General features: G+C 45.4%; 2 protein-coding genes across 7 annotated transcripts in view; one reads left to right on the forward strand and one right to left on the reverse strand.

Annotated features, from left to right (window-relative positions):
• Positions 1-23662, reverse strand: part of GluRIB (Glutamate receptor IB) — a 169598-nt gene that overhangs the window by 129944 nt on the left and 15992 nt on the right. The window lies entirely within an intron of this gene.
• Positions 19576-22740, forward strand: LOC122417593 (venom allergen 5-like). 2 transcript variants are annotated; one of them, XM_043431223.1, is made up of 8 exons: positions 19576-19761; positions 20218-20277; positions 20394-20459; positions 20563-20628; positions 21142-21312; positions 21419-21500; positions 21797-21938; positions 22326-22740. In XM_043431223.1, the coding sequence occupies exons 1-8, from the start codon at positions 19630-19632 to the stop codon at positions 22498-22500; spliced, it is 894 nt and encodes a 297-aa protein (XP_043287158.1). In that variant the 5' UTR covers positions 19576-19629; the 3' UTR covers positions 22501-22740. The 2 variants fall into 2 exon arrangements, with proteins under 2 accessions (XP_043287158.1, XP_043287159.1); XM_043431224.1 differs by lacking the exons at positions 21797-21938; positions 22326-22740 and adding an exon at positions 21563-21711.

A 23662-nucleotide genomic window follows, 5' to 3' on the forward strand; every position in this document is an offset into this window, starting at 1 on the left:
CGAGGCAGCTTGCACAGCCTCGCCGAAAGTGCTCTCGAAATACATTTATTCAACGCAGCCTCTCCGGCAATCCAAACTCTCCTATATAGAAACGCTAGTTGTCTGGGACACGATGCTGGTTTTCTCCAACTGGAAAGTGTACACCGCGCGACGAGAAATGGATGGGCCAATTTTCTGTTTCGCGAGCGAGACGGAGAGAGAGAGAGAGAGTGGGGAAAACCGAGGGATGAGAAGTGACGCGACGGTTTTGAAGCCTCAGGCATCGAGTGGTGGAGTCTTGGAGGATTTATTTTAAATTCACCGCGACGTGTACCATTAAATTATTTTCAAAAAAAAAGTCATCAAAATTCACTTAAAAAAGAGAGAAATAACGATTAAAAAATAAAATCGAAACTCCATTTACGTTCGAGTTGCGACAACGCGGTGACGCGTTCAAGAGTCAAAGTGTAGCGTTGAATCGAATTTTCATTCCAATTGAATAATTCATATTTCAATCTGAAAACATATGTTTACAAACGTGTGAAAAATAAGTATTTTCAAATGTGTGTACGCCGCCGGTACCTTTCGAGAAAATAAAAAACGCAGTCCGTGTCAAATCAGAGTAAATTCTCGGGCGTGCGAGCAGGAGGATCCGAGAGTGTAAAAATCTCGTACGAAGGGCGAATAGGGATCCGGATAATTCAAGTGTTTCAGATCGTTTTCGAGTTGGCAACACGTGTATAGGACAACGAAGCCCCGGTACTAAAACCTACCCACGAGAATCTTGGAGTTGGTCCTGCTCACGAAATTTAACACCCGCTATGATCGTTCCTCGTAAAGTTTCGACAGAGTGTAAAAGGAAAGAGAAAGAAAATAGAAATAGAATGAAAGAGGAGAGAGAGAGAGAGAGAGAGGCAGAGAAAGGAAAGGAATTCGAATGTTCTGCCGTATGGGAAATCGATGGTCGACGAGAAGAAAGAGCAAAAAATTCACACCCCTCGCTCTCCCTCTGCCTCGTTCCTTCTTTTATTTTCCGTTCGTCTTATTCCTTTGCTACGTCGTAAGATCATCTGGCAAAGTAAGGTTTGTGACGTATTCGAGTAAAAGAAGAAATAAACCTGTACGATGCAGGGCGACATATAATTCTCGAAAGCCATATACACACCGAGGCTGTTGTATCGCGGAGACTCCCCACCCCTTCGATCCCTTGCCCAACAAACACACATCTAGACACGTATATAGATGATTTCTGGAACTTTTATTGCCGGACGCCTTCACCGGACGTCTCGTTATTTGTTCTTTTTCCCTTTACCCTTGCTCCTCGCTGCTCGCCTCCTCTTTCTACTTTCTGCCTCGTTTATTTCGCATTTCCTCCATTCCTCCGAGATCTTTGATTTCGTGCTCGAGCTCTTTGCTTCGCGACGTTATATACCCACGTCGTAGTAGCGTGTAACGTACGCGTAAACTCCTCGCTAGTTGATAACGCGGAAATGGTTATTACAGCCCCTCCCTCCCCCGGACATTCAACGCTCCGTGTCGATATAGTGGACGAATTTCATGCGGAGTGTGTTGATGAGACCCAAGTTTGGGCGCACTATCATCTTCCATTATGCATGCATCGTAATGTATATCAGAGTAATGTGAGAAGAGCCCTTAAAACTTGTCGACGATGCTCTGGAAAATGGGTCACCGATACAGCTCCGTTTATGCTCGAAGGATATTCGGGTCGCAGACACAGAGCAGAATCTTTATAAATGATTCTTGAGAGCCCTGGAATCTGGCTCGAGTCGATATTCGTTGATTTGAGCGGCGCTCGTTCAAAGCGCGCGCGGGACAAACTCAGAGGAGAGAAAGTCCCTGGAGTAGTAAGTTAAATTTATTGCACCAATTTTTAAGCGTCTCCTGCAATCTCCGAGTTAATTAAATTCCCGTTCGTATCTCGACGCTTCCGCATCTGACCGGAAGTCACTACTACTCGTATTATTTTCTTCTCGTTCGCGTACCTCGAGCCGCAGTGTTCTCGCGCGGGAGAATACTCTTCTCTATTCACTAAAATAATTACGAGAGAGAAAGAATGACCGGGGAGGAGAGAGTCGAGAGAGAAGGAGAGAAGAAAAAGCGGGAAAGCGCTTCGCGTGCTTAAAGAATTCACGTAATTTTATACAAAGACGACCGGACGTTGTGGCAAAGGACGAGCGTGCACCGAGAGGCAGGAGAGATAAAACGAAGAAAAAAGCCTTCGACTAAAGCACAATGCACGTTACGTACGCGTCCACTTCCGAATGTGACCTGTATTTTCAACCCTTTTTTCATTCCAATGGAATTCCTTAATGTACACTTTTTCCTCGTATAATGCAACTCTCCGGAGAGTTGGAAAAAGTTGCTTCGCGGCGCGCGCGCGCGCGCGCGTAACCCTCTTTAAATATTGTTAGCTGCTCTCAGGAAAAAAGTGTGCTGCTGTCTCGTAACTCACAATTACTGCCCACCCGAGTGAATTCTCGAGGGAGTAATCGGCAGGAATAACAAAAGTGTGCACGGGTGTTTCGATTTTACCGAATGAATATCCTCCTCGCTACAGATAATTATGCAACAAGGGGGCGAACCGGTGGTTTGATTTAAGGCACTAATGGATTATGATAAAGCGAGCGTATAAGGGAGAGCACATAGAAATGGCTTGTGTATAATTAGCCAGGGTGAAGTTATGAGAAAGCCCATACGAGACGGCGAGAAAGAGAGCGAGAGAGGAAGGGAGCGAGGCTTGAAAACAACGAGAGGACGACGGGAGGGGAGGATGGGAGTTGACGAGGAAGCCAACGAGGTAAATCCCACAAGGGCTGAAAAAGAGGAGAGGAAGCGACAAAGCAACAGCACTAAAAGTGTGACAAAGGGGGAGAGGGCTGGAACCAAGGAGGTAGAAGGATAACGGATGAAAGTAAGGGCGGGGGGAGGGGAGGGGGGGGGGGGAAGCTTTCCGAGAGATGGTACGAGAATGGACACAGGGACGTACACCAGCAGCCATCTAAACGAGAGTAATTACGAGACAAGTTTTAACTACCCCAACGGTGGACAATGCTCGCGTTATCCTTCATTGTCCTGTGTTTTAAATAAGCTCCCGAGAGTGCGCCACGCGCGAGCTGCTTCACCAAGCCGCACGGTCCTCCGTACACACCCTACACACGTACGTTTTAATATTCCGACCAAATGGAGGATATTTTTTAACTTTGGGATTAAAAAATGTTGCACCACCTCAAATTCGTAGCCCTACGACAGGAGAAATATCTCAAATTTGAGTTTTCAGAGTGCCAGCCAATCGGACCGAAGCTTCGTTTTCAACGCCGCATCCTCCGGGATTCTTATTTATCTTGAGCTAGTGCGCGTGTCGCAATCTACGTGGCTAGAAAACTTTACAAATCTTTCTCGATTTAGACTCATTTGGACGCTGCCTCGAGCTTGGGAAGCGACCTTCGGAACGCCTTAAAAAGTATCGTCGTCGCCTCGCTGCTGGCGCTCGAGGCCATTGCACAAAGAGAATATTTTATGCACCGAATATAGAACGCGCCCAGCTCTGCGGGAATATGGACGAGAATATAAACGCCAGTTGCGCAGAAAAGTGTCGTAGGTCAAACCAGTTAAAAATACGCCAAGAAAAATTCCTCTCCCGCACATTCGTCCATCTCGCTATCGAGAAAACCTCTGTTTATTTATTCGATGAATGATTTTTCTTCAAATATAAATACAATAATGGATGAGTAAACCGCTGAGAAGCTGCTGCTCCAAGGGCGGCAGATTAGGGTCCTCGCCTTCGCGAATGGCTTGCTCCGAACTTTCGGTAAATGTCAATGATGGAAACTCCAGGTTTTTTATGATCCACCGAGGTAGAAAACTCCGTGAAGGACGCTACGGACGAGCGAGAGGGTAAGGAGAAAGAAGGGGGGTGAGATAGAGCAAGGGAGCGAGCAAGTATCGAGGCTTGGGGTAGCAAAGTATATTCCAGAGGTAGAAGCAATGAGGTGTGCACCAGCAAAACCGAAGGTGGCCGTACTCGCTCGGTCTTTCTCGATACTTGCACCCTATCCGGTGCATCAATATGCAAAGTGCTTTGAAAGAGAGACGGCCGGAAGGGGGGGGGGGGGGGGGGGGAGAGAGAAAAGCTCGCCAGGTCTCGAGCACCATCGCGCTATCGTCAAACAGAAGCACTGCAAGTATCACTTCGATACACGAGTAATATAGGCATGGGGTTGTGGATGCTGCTGTACGATGTGACTTAGACATCTCAATGTCGAGAGCCACGCGATGAGTTACCCTTCTACAAAGTGTTTCCACGCCTCGTGTATCTCGTTCGTGTGATATTCCTCTCGACGCAACCTTCCCCTTGCCGTCCCTCGACTAAAGTATCCAATATACTTAGAGTAGATAAACATATAGTGATTCCGCCGAAAGAATCTTCGAGCGGCAGCTACTTTTACAGAATTTCTTATCACCGGCAAAATTATTCATTTTTTCTGTACTTTCATGCGTGCCTATATCGAGTATTATTTTAGTTGTTTCTTACTACGAGAATAGGACCGACTTCGGACTCCCTTATTTTCGTTTCGGCAAGAAAAAGGATGAACTACGAGCGCCAACGGTAGACTCTTCGTACGCGCATCAATATGCAAAGTGACACGGATGCGATCCTCTTCGTACACACTGAGGAGCGAAGAGGCTGATGCTGTACGACTCTTTGCGTCCAAGGATCAGTCTCGACACTCGCTCGCTCGAATGCCAGGCTCTTTCGTCTACAGGCTTCTTCAAAGGAACAACCCGCTTTTTCAGCCCGGTTTAAGCGCGTTTATTCACTGAGGAAAAATCGTCAAGCGGTTCGTGCAGATCAATAACTCTGAGCAATCGCGAGAGCGAAGCTTGATTAACCTCGTCTGACTGCGACTCACTCGCTCCACTTTGAAATCCCCTTTTTCTCGTGGGCTATGGCACAACCTGTATATTACACTCTTACGTTTCCTATTCCCGACTCTCGCGTTCAACTCGAAAGCAATAAAAGATGAAGACGCGCACACGGAGGGCCAACGAACAGGGTCATGTTCTTCGATCGTGGCATTCCATAATCACGTACAAGAGTATCGCTCCTCGAATCTTTAATCAAAAGCTCCATTTCGCGATACTCCAATGCAAAAACGCATCTTTCGGCTCAAAGGCATGTTCCCTCATTTCTCCAATTCACTTTGGCACGCTCCACTATCCGCTCGTTCCTTTTTTCGTCCTTACCGATCAGTGGAATTCGCGTTGGATGTAAATTTTTTCAACTCTTCCGGCGGATCGTCGGGCTTTGAACCGCGAGATGTTAACCCCGCGGTGTCAAAAGTTTTGCTTCCCCACGAATTTCCTTTAATTGAAAATCATTTGTCCGAGTCGAAGCGTCGCCACGAGAAACGAGAATTCGCCCAATAATACCTACAGCAGGCTCGATAACGTTTCGTTATCGCTCGAAAAAATCATAAATGCATGAGCTTCCGGTAAGCGCGTATTCGATTCATATAACCAAAGAATCGAGAGCAGGTACACCAAACACGGTGCCCAGCCATTCGGGTCCCTCGTGCTTATTGAATAACTCATGAATAAACGCGCGCGCCAGCGTTGAGTACACATGTCTGGTGAGCCTGCTGAGGGACCCAATACCTCTCGAATCGCGTGTGAGTATTTCCCTCGAAAACGCAAAATCTTTCTTCGAGGATAACGTCGCCGGTCAGCTCGATATATTCTGATGTTTGAATAATGCTCGTGCGAATAAATAATGGAAAGAGATGAAGCTGCGCGCGATGGCGTTGAGAATTCGAGATTTCCGTGAAATATTCCATCGGAATTGAGAGTCCGGTGAAAATAGGTTTTATTCGAAGGTGAGTTCATATTGATTCTAAAGACGCATAAATATGGGGGGGCGTGGAGTGAGATTTGAGTATCACATTCGCGCGCGGAAACTGGCCGGCGAGGGAGAAGAGCAGAAAACGCGGTGTCGAGTCGAGCGCCGCAGGCTGCCGAAGTTCGGAGCCGCCCGAACAAACGTGTCCCGTGGCAAAAAAGGCCGGAAAAAGAATAAATTGAAAGTGTCACACCGCACGCGGAGAGATGAAATGAGCGACGAGAGAGCGTTTAAGAGAGGGGTGGGCGCCAATGGAAAACTTGATATTCCGAGGTAGAAGTAAAGAGTTGGATGGCAATTAATTCTTGAATTCCCAACTGAAATATGCCAGCTGCTCGAGCTTCCACAATGGAGGCGGGAATGGGAGCGAGAAAGAGAAACAGAAAGAGGGAAAAGCAAGAAGGCGAAGACCGAGGGAGCGGAGAATCTGTGTGAGCTCTCGTCCTCTCGGGATTTTCACCCATTTTAGCCAGTACACAATCGAGCGTCACGCGGGCTCTCTCCCAGTTGTCAAGGAGGTTAGCGAGGATGGTGAAGGGTGAAGGAGGAAACAGGAACAAAGCAGACACAACGGCAACACGCTTTTGCCCATCTCCGTGCATCTCTCATTGCTTCCCCTCCCACCCTCGCTCCGCTCGGTCTGTTTGTGTACTTGTAAATCCGGGTCTGACGCGGTGTTAATAAAGGGAATATTTGCTCCACGGGAAGTAGTGTTACAGGTTCCGATCTCGAATGTCTGTGCGCTAGAGATGTTTTACGCAAAGTTTCATCGGAGCGAGTAATTATTGGCACACGTCCATGCATCTCGGAGGATGACTTTCAGTCTTCGAGAAAATTCGTCTCGTACAAAAGACGAAGGCGACTATCGTTTTTCCGGCCTTCTTCAACTTCGGCTTAGTTGTCACTCAGTTTCTCTTGGCTCGCAAGCGCTAAGCTCGCTCCTGGAATCCGCGTTTCTCTTCCCCCGGCCCCTTGCTCATCTTCTCCTTTCTGTCGCCATTATGCTCTGCGCGGATCTTAGCGAGACTTGCCGTCGCTGGCGTCAGGGCTGCGTAACAAGCCACGGATTAATTCTGAAGTTGGGGGTATTATTGCGTCAGAGGTAGAAGTCTGCGAGAAAGAGGACACGAAAGGAGCGGAAAAAGAAAAGCAGAGACTCGGCGCGCGTCGATGATATTATCGCGAGCGAGGATCATTTGACGCATGCTTCAATAAGCAAGAATGGAATTTTTTGCTGCTTTTTAAGAATATTAATTATGAAGGGAGTAGAAAAAACGAGCACACCGACGAACTTTGCCTCTTTTGTGCCTTTTTATACTTAATTTTTTTTAATTAAAGCCGGTGATTACGCTTACGCTTTGGAGAATGAGCGGGCGAGGAAAATCGACGCGAGGGAGTAATATGCTTCGAGTATGGGCATGCACACGACACGACGAAATGGGGTCGACAGCGGGCTGAGAAATTTCCTGGGTCAGACACCCTCGTAAATTTTTGATGAAATTTTTACTATTTTTCTTCTCCTTTTTCCCTCACTTTGCTCGCCGCACGTAAACCTTTGAATTAGGATTTTAGTACGAACGTTAAGCCGCCTTCGGAACGCCTGCTGGAAGATTCAATGGAATAACGTTTGATATTCGAAATCAAGAAAGTCGTTTTATCACCCTGCCCATTACAGTGTCATGATGAACCATCGGGCGAAAACGATACGGAGAATCGTGTGAATGAAATAGAAGTATCGTTCATTCACGGGAAGAGAGCCCCATCCAGGAGCCATGGCATTCGTAAGCTCGTACAAGCCTTCGGTTTCGAGGGTAAAAGAATTTCCGCTGAAAAGTGCAAAAGACTCTCATAATATAGAGAGAGAGAGAGAGAGAGAAGAGTGAAAAAAAGATGAAGAAGATGAAAGAAGAGAAGGTGCGAGGGAGGGAGAGAGAAAGGGACGGAAGTCGGGTATCTAAATCCGATAGGAGTGAGAGCGAAAGGTCCAACGAGAGGAGGTCGACCATAACGGTAAAGATATACACGCGATATGGAACGCGGAGCATCTCGTTTTCTAGCTCATACTCTGTGCTCCCGTCTTTTTTCGCGTGCTCGCTCGGTTCACAGTGAGAAAGCCTCGAGGATTTCTTAACCGAGATTCGCGTCGAGGTACACCGCGAGTCAGTCGGCGTGGCTCAGGATTTTGCTTGGAATATTCATCCGAGAACTATTCGTCCTAGAAATAAAACGTCAAGAAAAATAGAGAAGAAAGAAAGGCGAAAGAGTTAAAGAGTTAACGAGAAATAAGGTAGCAGCAATGTTTAGGAAAAATAGGCTGCTCCAATTATTTCCAAGAAGAGCAACATTTTTTAAACAAAATATAAAACGCAAAAAGAGCATTCTTCGTTTATAGTGTTTTATCGAAGCTCGTGCGACACTGCCACAAGCCGAACGAAACCACCGTGTGGGACCAAATGCCTAAATCATTCCTTCAATTTTATCGCGTGCGCATCGCCTTATCAGAAATACTCTTCGGGCATGTAATTGATACGTTTCTCGAGACTTAATCAAATTTACATTTCCAGCTATTACGGGAACGTCTCTCCGAGGGCGTTATTTCAAAGTGTATTGGTTCAGAACTGAATTGTTCATGGGACGTGAGAGTCAAACGCGAGAAAATCGCGAGGAAGGAGAGCGAGGGAAACGGATAGCGAACAAAGTGAACGGGGGCGAGAAGGAGGGGGCTAGCGCACGAGACTCCCTGCTTTTACCATCGCGTTTCCATCTCTTGTAGGGGGGAATCGATATAGAGTACAGAAATTTGCGTGGTTCGCTGCCATCAAGATTCAGTATTCCCGGAATGTTATATTGGCTCTGAGAAGCTGCGAGAGCGGCGGTGAGATATTTGAATAACTATTAGAAACTGATAGGAGAAGGACAGATTGTGAGCGTCCCTCTGGCATTGATAGAAACTTCGATAGTACGAAATTCGTGAAATGCAAATTTTCAAAGCTAGCCCGGAAAATCCCTTGAAAAAGAGACGTTTGAGGAGGCGTGCGGCTGGCGGAGATCGCGTGTCAAAAGAAAACTCGCTTTGCTATATAACCAAACGATAACTGTTTCGAAAACAAAAAACCGGAGGAAAGCCTGAATTCTCGGGAAAAAAGGGCGAACCAGGTCAACGGGTGGGTAAACGCGCGAGACAAACGTTTTATTCGCGCTGTCCGACAATCGTTGACCCTTTCTACTTACATTACCTGCTTCCCCGGCCTCGTCACTTTCTCATTTTTTTCCAACCAGTCCCCGTAATTGTATGACCCTCGTTGACCTACCCCACGCTACTGAATCCACAGAACGATTCTTCTCCCGTGCTCGCCACAACGCTTTTGTCTCTCCGACAGATCGATCCTCCCTCCCTCCCTCCCTCTTCGTCTCTCTCCTTGGATCGAACGATCCCTCGTAATTGCGATCTTCTCAATGAACCTCGTATCAGATGAAGTGAGCGCTGAGACACGCACGCGTGCGATACGCCCGGATATTACGCCGCTTTTCTCCTCGCCTTATCGTAACTTGATACAAAATATGGGCTATAAGAATTTCATCTCGGTGAATTCATCACCAGCGGCGGATAGCTCCGCGAGCGAGAGCGCTCTCGCGTGCAAGTACACGGAGCGGTGTATCGCTCTTACGTAATCTCGAGTCGCTTCTCAGCGCGCGGGCGCGAGACAAGCAAACTTTTATTCTTTGTCCAGATTACTTTTTTTTATGAGCCAGTAAGTATGGTGGATTTTTTTACAGACGCGTGTACGTATATACGTACGGAGAGAAAGAAAGGTGAAGCGGGTGGTTTAGTGAGCCGGTGGATAGTTCGGACATCGGGCATGTAGTACGGCGACGCATAAATCTCGCCAATAAAAATGAAGAGTCTTGAAGGAATTGAGGAAAGAAGAAGAGGAAGAAGCGAGCTTAAGTGATGCGGGAATAAAATATTTTTATTTTCCTCTCCAGAATTATAGTGAAATGCTTTGAATGGAATCGGAGCCTGCTCCGCGCGCGCGCAGTTCTGCGAAAGAGTCAAAGTTTCTCTTCGTTCCTCTCCCCTCCGCCCGGCTACGAGGCACTTCCATCTCCGCTAATTGAAAAGCTCAATTGAAATACGCGGATGTATCCTAATTTGGGTGAGGAATGTGACAGAGCCTCCGGTTGCACGGTGCGGATCGAATCACGTGGTATTATTGTTACGAAAGAGCACGACTCGCTCCGCAACTCGGCGCATATACATTTATAATGCTCGTGTATTATGCCACTGAAATAGCAGCGAGTTTGGTCCTCTCAGTATCCGCAGAACTGCTGAGGTTACCTGGAGCCTGGAGCTCGTACTCGAGGTAGAAAGTTAGAGTTGCACTGCGGAGCTTCCGAGGATCTTGCGTCTCTCTTTCTCATTGGACTGTGCACCCTGCTCAGATACCGGAAACTCGATACCTTGCGGTGGATCCCCCCCCGCGAGCTCCACGTTCCGCAGCCATTTTCCCGGAACCCGTGAGAGGATCTTTGATCGTCAAAGTCACGCGAACGAGAACTCGGTGCCCGACGTCGTATTGTGTTTGTGGGATCTTGAGAGAGGAGCCGCAGCATCAATTGAAATTAACGAATTCGTGGGGAAAACGAATTCTCGGAATGCAGCCAGCGAGAGAGAGAAATCGAGGGAAAAGAGTGAACCTTGTTCCGCGAACGTCGGCGTTCCTATTTATGCTAATTTTTCAATTTATCGATACAGAACTTTCTCGTCTACGGTGGTGCATTAAGCGGCCCGGTGTATTCCAGGAGAACAATAATATCGCTCGTTAATATCTATCATGGACGATACGTGCTTTCGATCTCTTGCGAATACGCGAGGAAACACAGAGATATACGTATATCGAGGTACAGTTTTGAGGCTGCAACTAGTTAGTTTTAGCTCTCGAGTTCAGTCGCGAGCAAATGTATGACTGCACTCGATGCCACTGTTCTTGTTCAACTCTCTCTCTCTCTCTCTCTCTCACGCTCCCTTTCCCCTCTTTCTCTCTGTCTCTTTCCCTCCTGGGCGTTCCCTCGCCTCGATTTCTGCGAATACCTATACCTTTGCGTGCTTACGCAGTGTCCCGAAAGCGCGCTATAGATATCGACTTGGATGCATTTGGAAGAACCCAAAGAGCCGAGCTATCGGAATACCAACAGCGTAAACTTGGTTAATGGAGTGCTGCAGGTGCATCGCGCGAATACCAATGAGAAGACTGTTGGAGACGATACCACGAGTAGAGGCAACAAGAGGCCCTTATTCCTCGCGACAAGACCTTGCGGTAATATCATCAACAATAAGAAGTACGGGAGACGGAGAGGAAGAGGGAGGGGGAGACAGAAGCGAGAGAGAGAGAAAAAGGACACACGAGAACCGAACGCTAATCGACTTTCCTCGAGGAAATGAGCGCTCGCGCGCGCAGTTACGAAAAAAAGTCTCTTTGCAATTAATCGAATGAGCCCCCCCCCCCCCCCCAGTCTGATTGAACAAAGAAAATTTATCTCGTCGAGCGTCCCGATACTTTAACGTCGGAATAAATTCTAGTAGAAATGCGAGACCAATTGAAATGCGTTTCTCCGCGATGAGCTGCGATGTATTTATTCCCCGCGATCTATTCGCTTCGCGATATCCACGCTATTTTGTCCCCGTGGAAATATTTTGATAGGGAATAATACCGGGTAGTGCATAATACTCGTTTTTCCTTATGGGCGTTTTTTGTCTTTTTTTATCTGGAGACAAGTAACGCGAGACGATAAGCCCTTGGGTAACTCTGATATATCGAGTACGAGTGGATTTTCCACATGTGTCGTCTGATCGGCATTTTATTCACCGGGGGGGGGGGTAAGACGATCTCTTTTCGAGGTACGCGATCCACCGAGAGGGCGACGCGAGTCCATTGGAGCATCGAACTTTGCTCTCCTCTCTCAATTCCTCTATGCGTGCAGGCTATAGATGTATACGTGGGAGTCAAAAAATATATATACGAGGAGCGATCGCGCTGCTCGTTCTATCAATTTCAATAAAAATTCCACAGACGTGCCACGAATATTCTCTCTCCGGTTGCCGAAGATCGGAAAAAACGAAGGGAAGGAAATATGTCGAAGTACGTACGTCCGAAAGTATATAGAAAAAAATGTGAAGGGATAGGACGCGGGGATATATAAGAGTGAGCGAGGCGTGGCCTGAGAATATTTCAGAAATTCCCATCGTCGAGGCCCCGCATATCGCGTCGGGGTAATTTAATTCGTCAATTTGCCAAGTATATACAGTTCATGTCGCGAACGCTTTCAAATATCCAATCGTCTTGTCAGCTCGAGGAGCCTAGGATTCCGCGAATGGATTAGTCCCGAGAATTCCACAGAGTGAAAAACTTTGAAAAACCTCAATTTCCGAGGTGGTCGACGAGCCTCCAAAGTTATGGCTCAATTGAGGAGGAAAACGTGAGTATTTTATGAAGATACGAGGACATTACTTTTGGGGATGATAATTCCTTTGTGATTGTTCATCGTTTTATTTGCATGTGCGCGACGATTGTCGGGCGCGATATAGTATATAATTACGTACGATTCGCCAGGTTCTGTTCGCGTCACGTGTGCTGTCTACCAATAATAACATCGAGCCTACGGCCCGAGAGTACGTAGCCACGCTCACGAATATGCCCTCTCGTTGTTTAATCTCAACTGACTTCGTGTACGTATATATTTGCTCGTATTCGTCGTTGTATATCGCCCTATATTTGTGTACAAATGGCCACCGCGCTTTGTCTACAGGTATACATGGGAGTTTGGCGCTTTGTTAAATGTCCCAGTTCTCTGAGCTTTGCCCGATAAAACGATATCGCGTGTTTCGCTCGCCCGGTATGCCACGAGCTTTCGCGCTCTTTCTCATCTCGCATTTTCCGTCTCTTTTTTAATCCCCTTCCCGACTGACCGGAGCCCCTGCTCCATCCAGGAGCACAACTAATATGAAGCTCCCTTTACCTCGGTCTCGCCTCGGGCCTTCTGAATCTAATTATACCGAGTCCACTAACAATTTAATCACATTTTTTAACCTCACGCGCTCTGATTAAAACGGATGAGTGGATTGCTGGCTTCTTCGGATACAGGAACGAGCGCGGCTGGCCAGCAACGGAACTCGGAGCGGTGTGCGCGATACGCTCAATTATTTAGTTAATTCATGCCGACGCGGTGAGGCGGGGAGCACGAAAAATTTCGCCATCGCGCGGCCGATCGCCCCGGAAAGATGCCTGGAAATCAATTCGCTTGCTCGCCCCTCGCTCGTCACCGCGTTTATTTCTATTTTCTAGCTGTGCATCTGCCTCTCGTTGTTTCACTTCTGTTTTTTCGTCCATAGGCATTTTTGTATGGGGAAATATCGATGAGGAGATTGGACGGTTGACTTTTGGAGTAACCCGCCCTATTCCTCGCTACAGACACTCTTCGCTCACGAGAATTGGCAAATTCCCATCGTCGAAGTGACTCGAAGCTCCGGAGCTTACGCGAGGGAGAGATCCAAGATGAATCGTTAATGGAGGAGGATGCGGCAGCGGGAGAAGATCTCCACGGAGATCAACCAGCTTCCTCCGAGCACTCTTTCCTCTCTCGCCGAGTCTGTGTGTGTGCGTGGGTGTGCTTGTGTGTACTATTTCATTCACGTGCTCTCCACGTTCTCCGACATGTTTCTCTCTATCTCTTACAGCATTTATAGTAATGGTAGATCGGAACGAAAGATACGTGACCTTGTTCTTTTGACTCGTGCCTGCCGATTCGGGATGAAAACAGTTTAGGAGCAGCAGTGTACAGCGAGAGGAGCGAGAGGTTAAATTTGATAGAAAAACGTTAAGAAAATTGGCGTTATAAAGGTGGGTGAGAGATGAGAAAGGGGGAGGAGGGGTGCGTGGTTTCGGAAGAAAGCACGAAACTGTAGAACACATGCAAACGAGAATATTTATTTCAATGGAAAAGCGCGTACCCGGATATATTTCATCCGAGGTGAAGCTCCCGCGGCTCTCGGATGGACAAAAGGCTTGAAAATGTGGCCGTATAGTAAAGAGGTGGAAGGAAAAACGTGACATCCGTAGAAAATAAATTTAAATGAAGAGCCCGAAGTTGGATCTGCGGTCTAAATGTGTGCTCGTATGTTTGCGGAGGGCGAGAGACACAATGGGACCGCGGGCTTCTAATGACGTTACAGGCAAACTCGAGGGGCCGCTGAACACAGCGAGACCGTGCGCCGGATCATGCCGAGGGTACGAAAACAAGGCTGGAAGAGTATTTCGTGAAAATGGGAATATAAAAACATTGGTTTGAACTAAATGAAACAAGAGAAACGAGCATGGCCGGGCGAGGGGCAACACATTCGTCCTTCCGAATATTTCGCATCAGATATGTACACATGAATTTCCATGAAGATGCTTCTATCCCCGCACACGCGGGGGAAAACCGGAGCGAGACGCGCTCAAATGTGTATTTATGCTCGAGGCAAGATCCCACCGTGCTATTTCCACAGTCCGGTCTCGTGGAGCTCGTCCATCCCCCGAGCAAACTCTCCTCCTCGCCGCTGCCGCCGCGCACTAGAGCAATGACAAGCGCGTTACACAGATGTCACTAGCGGTGAAAGCGCGCACGGTTACCGCGCCATTACGCGATGGAAAAGAGCCTCGCAAAATGGCGGCGGGGCTCACGCAGAAGAACTCGTCTCGCAGCCCTCCCTCCCGCGCCTCGCCCGCTGTCCCCCTTGAATAACTTCGCGTGTATTTCGACCCCCGTGTGCTGTGAACTACGTAATTAAATTTAATTATAATCCTCCGGGCTACGAACCCGTCACCCACATCCCATACATGCTGCGCGCTTTATTATATGCTTGAGGGAACACTCTCTTTCGCGCATACATACAAACAAAATTCTACGCGGGGGAAACACGCGTGAATATTAACGTATACGTACAATAAATATGAGCACTATACATGTGAACATATCAGAGCCAATTTCGTCTCGACGAATACACTTTTTTACTCAACTTATTGCCTCGAGGAGAAACTTCCCAATTGACGTTCATACACACTCCGATCGCGAATCAGATTCAAGTTTATCAGTTACCGAGCGACCTTACGATGTATTTAATTATTCGCCGATTCCCGCTGTTCGCGCGCGGGGGGAGAGACTTTGATGTTGGAAACGAGCGATAAACGCGGGACCTGCTAATGATGACGAGAAGAAGAACATTGAAGGAGTTGAGACAAAGATTCTTCGGCTCGCGCACTGGAGAAAATAAAATTGTTGATTCATCGTGCCATTCCGATGTCATTGGAAGAGTTTTCTTCGTTTTTTTATTCGTCTAACCGACGCGTGCTTAACCTTGGGGTGTTTCATTGGCAGCCCGTAAATGCCACGTTTCGTTGTTCCAATGATTTTTTTTTCTCACGGCGCATTCATATGGATTTTTATTATCCGAAGACTCGTGCGGCTCGATTTCCTCTATTTTTTTCCCTTCTCATTCGAGACACGAGGTATGAAAATCATGAGGATTTTAGCCCTTTTACTTTCTCTTTTTTTCCCGCTCGTATCCCACGGGAAAAGAGTTTGTACAGCCGCACGCAAGACTGGCAATACAGGGGAATCACGTTTTCGTTCATTCCGCTCATTCCGGAAAGCACAATCGCTTTAGAGACCTGCTCGCACGACGTTTTTAAAATGTTTTTCTGTTCTTGCCTCCCCCCGCTCTCGCCCTCTTTCGCTGGCACGCTTGTGAATACTCTCAAAGGTGATGCGATATTTGCCGTGAGAAAGAAACGCCGCTTGTTTCTCCGCGAGCTTTTTCTTCTCGTTTGCTTTAATCTCGCCACTGCAAGAACACTCGAGGGGAAAAAAAAAACAATCTTTTTTCGTGCCTCCTTTTTCTTGGTCGCACCAACCCTGCTCCTCTTTATTTTTCTTCTTTAATTTCATTTATTCAACGATGCCTCATAAATTCGTCAACTTTTTTTTCCTCTCTGACACCACAATCGTTTTTTTATCGCAACGGTTTCAATTATTCGGAGCGGGAGCGCGCGCCGGTTGAATCAACGGAAGACGTCAATGCGGTTTCAAGTCGATTTTTTATTATAATTATTTCATGTGGATAAAAAAAACAATGGACGATTCGAGTGATCGCCGAATTACGAATCACCTTCGGATGCGCGGCTTTTTCCAAAAACGAGTGCTTTAATTGCGCGGTCGTCGTTGATCGGAGCTCAAAACAGCTAATTTATGTGGAATCTCGGTCTCGGAAGTTCACGATGTTTCTATTGGAGTTGCTAACTTACTGAATCCACTCGCAAAGGCCAAATATTTGAGGACACGGTCCTCCATCCCGGTTGGTCATTCTCCGAGCACTGATTTAATGAGTGGTTTGACTTTAGGCGTTAGCGACAAAAGAAACTTTGTAAATTAAACATGAAGGCTCGATGCATCAAAAGTGATTGAATTTCGTTTTAATGTTTGATGCAGTCCCGATGTAACGAGAGCCCGAAGTTGCCCTTGATTTTTTCATCGAAATCGTGTTTCGTTCGGCGGACCGTTTCGCTCTCAATATTTTCAAGCACTTTTCTCCGAGGGTAACTGAACGAAAGTTCATTTTTGAGATTGGACATATTTTATGTGGATTTTCTTGGAATAAAAATCGAATTGGGCGAGCAGTGGACAAATGCGGCTGTCGGAATTTTGGTCGGGCGGGTGGCTCTGCGCTTATCCGTTAACAAACGAGGCCCTACATTCTTGGATAAGCCGACATAGCAATTTTCTACAGAGTCTTAAAAAGCGGATAAAAACGAAAATAGTCGAATCGTCAGAACTCTCTCACTTTCTCCCCGGGACACGCACGGGTTACGAAGTTAATATTTGCTTTCCGAGCTCCTTCATAATGCCACGATTCAAGGAAGAAAAAAGCGTCGAGAGTTTTTCGAGCTTAAACAGCTCGTTAGAAAGTTCTTCGGAGGCGATTATGGAGGGAGTAAAAAAAGGGAAAAGAAAAAAAAGCGTTCGTGTTACGAAATGGGAGAAAAAGTGTAGCGAGCTTACCGAAATTAGGTGAAAAGGGGTGACAAAAGAACGAACGAACGAACGATTTCGGTCCACCTACTTTCCCGCATCTCGAATATCAATCTACATATTAAGGCGCGGGAGCGCGCGAGTGTTCGCGTTTCGCGGGCACCTTCTTTCCATTTATTTTTCTCTGGACCTTTTTATTTTGAGCCCGCGCGCGCGCGCGCATGTACAAGGTAAAACATGAAACTTACAGCTCTCGTTTCAACCCAGATCACCCTTTCACCTTTTTCCCTCTGGTTGGTGGGTGCTGCTGGCCTCGCTGTTGCTGCTCAGAGGGAAAAAGCTTTCGTACGCCTTGAGCCTCGCGCTCGTTGCTTTCGCCTTACACCCGACCCGGAGCTATGAAAGAGCCTCTTTCTGGTCTACGCGAGATTTTCAAGCGAAATAGGAAATGGTAAGGTGCTATTGCAGTCTGCCTCGCGCACGAGGGGGACTCGAATACCCAACAAATATATACATACGAGCCCGCCTCTATTTTTATAGCGATAGAGGGAGAGCGAGTTTGTACGTACTCACGTTTCTTCGTCGTCGGTGCAAAGTAAATCTAATCTTGATTCAGACGCCATAAAAGAGGCCACCATCCAACTTTTTTCTCTGGTCCACATGGGAGCGGCCTTCTCTCCCCCCCTCACGTGCCCCTTCCAACATCTCATTTTACGATACGTCGGTTACGTATGGAAGAAGGCAACGGCCGCTCATATATATATAATACTAACGTTTCTATACAGTGCAATTATTCCTCGTATGTGCCCTCCTCTTCGCATACTTTTAGCAGGCGTTTTTGTTTTTTTATATATTTATTGGAGTGTGCGTATTGAGCTCCGAGTATTAATCCGGAGTTGACGAATCGAGGCTGCGGAGATGCCGGGTATTTACATGATGAAAGCAAAATTGAAGGTTTGTAAACTCGGCATGGGTTTTTGGAGGATGCTTTACGCCCAAAATGCCTTTTACAACAAGCTCGAATCCTAACCGGCACTAAAAGCTTATTGGAACACTCGGAAGTTGAAGGAACGTTTATGGGAATGCGACAATGATGGGGGAGGCGTCGACCGAGTTTCTGTTCGAAGGATAATACGTTACGGCAGGAACAGCCTCGACAAAGAATCGACAAAAATTCCGACTTTCTCTCAACCACGGCTATTTACTTTACGAAATTGTTTTTATTTGTTAGGAAAACAAAAAAATTGTTTGAAAGAGAAAAAAAATGTGAAATTTTTCATAAAAGACTTAACTTTCGACATACTTTTGGTATCATCGTTAAAGTTTCGTCATCCATCGACCTCGAAATAATAAACACAGTCGAATTTTATATTTCAACACTTGCGGAACGAATACGTGTTCCCAACGTGGTTTCATTATCAATAACACCGACTGACGTCCACTCGGCATGCACCTCGTATTACCGTATAATATTGATCAATTATATATCAAAACATTTTTTTCATTTATCGCATAGACGAGTCTGGCACGTGACGAATATACTTTGCCGCAATTACATTGCGACATTATTTTATGAAACATCCTACCGCGGCACGATTTTTGTTGAATAAACACTTTTTCAATATATTAACACGGTAAAATTTTGTAAAGACAAAATAACAAACAATAATCATTGAATACGTTGATTGAAATTACCGCAAATCTCTGTACAGCACTTTATTTTTTCTGGTTTCTTACCAACTGATCAAAGTTCTTCGAGTTTAACCCTTCATAGTCACACGGGGTATATTGGACCCCAGCCGTTTTTCGACCAACTGTACCAAATAGAAATTTCGCGAAAATGGGACTTGTGATCCCCTCGGTCGACAGTTCGAACCTTTGAGAAGGGAGCCTCATCGTTATTATTTGAAAGGGCCCGTTAGTTTAGTTTTGGTAGTCGATCAAGTCAGACCGTGCGAAGATCTGGGATCCGATCCACCCCAGCGTGGCAAATTTAACTAATACTACCTGAAAGCGTGATTTATCAGGTTTATCGGACGAGTTGATTTTTCTTTTTTTAATTGAAAATTACGATTTCTACATCAATTTTTGTGAAAAAAGTCATTTTTCCTGCATTCTTTTCTTTGACATTTTTTTTAATATTAAAAATAATACGAATAGAATAAAATCGTTATGGTCGTTTATCTTTTTTCTTTTTTTTTTTACAATTTTTCAATTATTTATCGTCCCCTAAAGTGAGTGGGGTACTTTGGACCCCGTGTGACTATTACGCCAGAAACTTGAGGTGTGACTAGTAAGGGTTAGGAAAATCCAGAAGTGCGTAACAGCGAATTCGCTTAAAGTCTTATAGGAAAATAGAATTCAGTGTGAAGCAAAGCAAATGGGATGAAATTCAGCGGTGCAAAAATGAAGTCAAATTGATTAGAGAGTCGGTCAAGAATGTGCGAAAGTGTGCACAAAAATGATGAGAAAGGACCCCGAATTGGTTTCGTGCCATTCTTTTCATTAATTGTCACGTTTCTTTGCTCCGCGTCTGCGATATCAAATTCAACGACAATCGTCGTGAATATAAATACTCGTTGAGTAACGGTCCATTTCTACAGTCGAGTGCTCCCAGCTCAGTCGATCCTTTTTTTACGCATTTTGTCAATTGTCAAATTTTGTGAAAAATGGGTTTGTTTGGGTACGCTATCGCTTCCGCCGCAATCTTAGGCCTTTTACTTGTGCCATTGTGTATGAAGAATTTGCATTTGAAGGCGTCGTCATCGTGTAAATGTAAAGGTTGTACGAGACACAATTGTGTAAGTGACTTTGAACTTGATCTCATTATTTTATCATCCAATGAATCGATTCTAACGAAAATTTGCCTCGTTCCCTGCATCAGTTGAGAAAATTGCTACGACCATAAATCATGCTTCCTGAAATTGTGCTGTTGAATAATTAATTTAATAAATATTATTCGAATTACGATTTTATCATTTGTTCATTTTAACTAATAAATTAAGCCCCTTTTCAAGGTCTGACGAGGCGCCCTTTTCCTACTTTTGAACAGTTTTTACCAAAAAATCATTACTCTTTGAAAAACAAAGCAGCATCTTTTTTAGTATCGTAGAAATTGTGTTTTAGCTATGGAAAAAAGTGTCATTGAATTCTCGATAGACTCCTCTCACCTCTTCGAAAGGAGGGAGGCGAAGTGTCAGTTACGAAAACAATGCCTTTGACCAGAATTTTTCCTGATAAAAATCTTTCATTTGCAGTCTGTAGCAACCGATCACACGCAATCCAATCGAGCAGACGCAAATAAAACTGCGTTGTCGGTAAATATACTCGATATGAATCTGTCAAAAGCTGCTAACCGTAATACGTTGTTGCGAGTTTTGTAAAACGTGAATTGTGGAACAGACTTTTTGTAATGCGAATCTTCGACCTACAGGCTGTGGAATTACCCAAGGCTGCATCAGGATCCACGGAAACGGAGGGCGAGAGGACCGAACCGCCGGTAAATATGCCTGATAAACCCGTCGAAAGATCGATCCAATCGTACAATGTTACGAACTAGCTGTTCAACAGACTTATTTATAATGGAAATCTTTGATCCGCAGGCTGTTGAATTACCCGAGGCTGCGCCAGGATCACCAGAAACGGAGGACGAGCGGGCTGAATTGTCGGTAAATATGCTCGATAAACCCAACCCATCGAAAGAGCGTTGCTAACTGTGAAGTGCATGAATTCGTTATGAAGCATAAATACAGCCGCCAAATTGATGGGCTGATAGGAATCGTTAGGGTGCTGAGTCGTCTAGAAACGAAAATCCAAGTCTGAACAGATTGAGACTTCTGTCAATGAACAAGTAACCATAAATACCAGTCGAACCTTGATTTCGTTTTGCCGAGTCGAACTGGCAAGGTTCAAACTCGTTTTTGTACTTTAGAAACGTTTTTTTCCCAAAACTCGATTTTTAGTTACTTTGAGCTGTATACTGGTAACAATATTTTTGGGGATTGGAATCGATTTCGATGAACGATTCTCCCGATCGAGTCGGCGAGTCTCGAGCATTTCGCATCCGGTTTCAGGGTGTCGGTGATTTTTCTCTCGCTTGTTCACTCGACGCATCGACCGATCGATACAAAAATGATACAAAAAATCTTGCAAAATTTAATTCACTTGCGATTGATTTGCAGGTAACTGACCCACCAGCTTGTGGTTTGGGAGTCTTCAAACGAGGTCTGACCCCAGAGGAATATACCGAAATTCTCAGGACTCATAACCAGCTTAGAAAAAAGGTGGCACTCGGATGTGAACTAAAAGGAAAGCCCGGACCTCAGCGAAAATCTGCGAAACTGGGAGACCTGGTAATACGCTCGACGCGGTAGCCTCAAATCGAAAGATTTGTTCACACTCATAAAGGATGGTTTACTTAATAAATCGCAATTTTCGTGCATTCATTATTCTTTGTAGAAGTGGTCCGATGAAATAGCTATCACTGCTCAAAACTGGGCCAATGGCTGCGAGTACAAACACGGCGGGCAAAGGAAACTCGGTGAGTTAAAACCACCAGGCTAGGCCATGTTGCGTTCTAATGATTTCAAGTTTTGTTTATAGCCAAAAATGCTTCTATCAAGAACGCTCGGACGGTACAAAAGTGTGAGAATGTGTAAAACGACGAATTTCGTGTCATTCTAATAAAGGTGGAAAGTAAGAAGCGTGGCAGTGAAAAAAACTTTGTATATCTCAGGCTTTTTATCCGTCATTAAAACACCTCGAAGATAATTGGATTCACAATTTAAAAAATTATTCGAATTATTAGAATTATTCGACTCAATTTTATTTATACAGCAGATGGGACGGAACTTGGCCAAAATCTTGCTGAAACAAAAAAAAGCGGTCCCGGGGAATTTCCATCCGCCAGTGCACTCGTTGAGACACTGTGGTACGGCGAAGTGGTGAACGTCTCCAGGACACTGGCGGATTCTTACCAGTGAGTATAAAACACTTTCTTACCGATTGATCGTCTAACAGTGATAGCCGAGGCTGGTACTGTGTTGGGTGACCGCTTGGCCGTGCATCGACACGCGCAACGTTGACTGAGCGGGCAGCCAGTTTTTCCGAATTACAAACGGCTCCAACCAGCCCGAATTTAATCAAATTATAGGAGGCTGGATCGCGAGTGAGAAAAAAACTGGGTTAGAATGGATGAAGACCAAACTTGACTGACAATTTTAATAAACACTCCAGTCCAAGAGTAAAAGAAATTTTTTCAGTGCTGTTTCCGTACAAATTCGAGCGGGTACTTGATTCTTGTATTTGATCCCAGTTTTATGGTGTTAAGAAGAGAAAACTTAATGCTGGATCCAATCTAACCTAGGGATGTGGCGCTTCCTGGGGAGCCGGTCAATCACTACACCCAACTGGTATGGGCCAAAACAACGCACGTAGGCTGTGGTCTCGTCGATTATGAAAAGGATGCCGAATGGAGAATCAGGTATTTGGTATGTAACTACGGTCCTCAAGGGAATATCAAAGGTGAGCCAATCTACTAGGAAACTCGAAACAACGTTTGTAGTAGATTTTGTGACAACAGCCTGAAATACTTGATATTCGATGCTTGTCCGCTTTTCTGCGTACTCTGGACTACCGCAATTAACTAATTATTAAGGGGTATACCCTGATTAGACGGGCAAAAAAAAAGACTGTTTTCACGATTTTTTTTTGCCGGTATAAATTATAAATATGAATATAGAAATGTAAAGCTTAAAAAATACACAAAAAAATGTTGTTTACATTCACTTTACTCAGTTGTCGTAGAGAAAAGTGAAGAAGAAGAAGACAGGTCCAAAAAAAAGATGGGTGTGCGCTGTTGATAAAATCTCTCGAATGGATGATCGGAGAAAAAATAAAAATGGTTTTCGATTCAATAGGTAAATGGCTATGGCGCATATCATACGATTGTATAAAAAAATTACACAATAGTCGCCATTTTGCCAAAAATTGCGAAAAAGCACGTTTTTTCCATCGTTTTTTGTAAAAAAAAAAAAAAAAAAGTAGCTCCGCTCAAAGGAACAAATTTGAAAAATTTTCGAAAACAATTGAAAACGCTATAACTCCGGTAAAAACTCTGGCAACGACTCGTCATATACATAAATACTTCATTCTCCATTCGATTTACTTTCCATAAGGATTATTAAGCACTTTGATTATATAAGAATTATTACACACCCTTGGATTATTTGATTTGGTGTTTAAACGCAACGAAATGTGTAACCGCATTATTTCATTCTTCAAATGCGTCGTTTTATTCAACAAAATGCGACCTGATCCCTTCGAGCTTCAAGCCCAGGTCCACATATTCTCCTATCGAAACTTTCTGGCAGCAACGTCGTTCCTACCGATAAATCGTTTTTGAGATAAATTTTTTCCACTGTTCGCAAACCACGCGTTGTTCGACTGTACGCACGCGAGGAGCTGTGGCAAGCGGAAAATTAGCCTCAATTCTTGACGGGGATTGAAACGGTGGATGATTTCAGTATAGCTAAGACACATATGGAAACGATGCGAAGCGAAGGTAAATCCCTGAGTTGATACATCGACGATGAGGGCGGTCTCGTAGTGCGGTCGTGGAAGCAGCGAGGACAATTCGAGCCGGATAAGTGGTTGGGACACGCGGGGGAGGAAACAAGATTACCGCGAGGGGTGCTGGTTGAA

Source organism: Venturia canescens, chromosome 10 (assembly GCF_019457755.1).
Source record: "Venturia canescens isolate UGA chromosome 10, ASM1945775v1, whole genome shotgun sequence".
NCBI lineage: Eukaryota > Metazoa > Arthropoda > Insecta > Hymenoptera > Ichneumonidae > Venturia > Venturia canescens.

What these genes read in the sequence shown, in the direction of transcription:
- LOC122417593 (XM_043431223.1), top strand. Translation starts at nt 19,630, where the DNA reads ATGGGTTTGTTTGGGTACGCTATCGCTTCCGCCGCAATCTTAGGCCTT. An exon ending in CTGCGAAACTGGGAGACCTG is followed by an intron (nt 21,313 to 21,418) that starts GTAATACGCTCG and finishes TATTCTTTGTAG; the next exon opens with AAGTGGTCCGATGAAATAGC. An exon ending in ACACTGGCGGATTCTTACCA is followed by an intron (nt 21,939 to 22,325) that starts GTGAGTATAAAA and finishes AATCTAACCTAG; the next exon opens with GGATGTGGCGCTTCCTGGGG.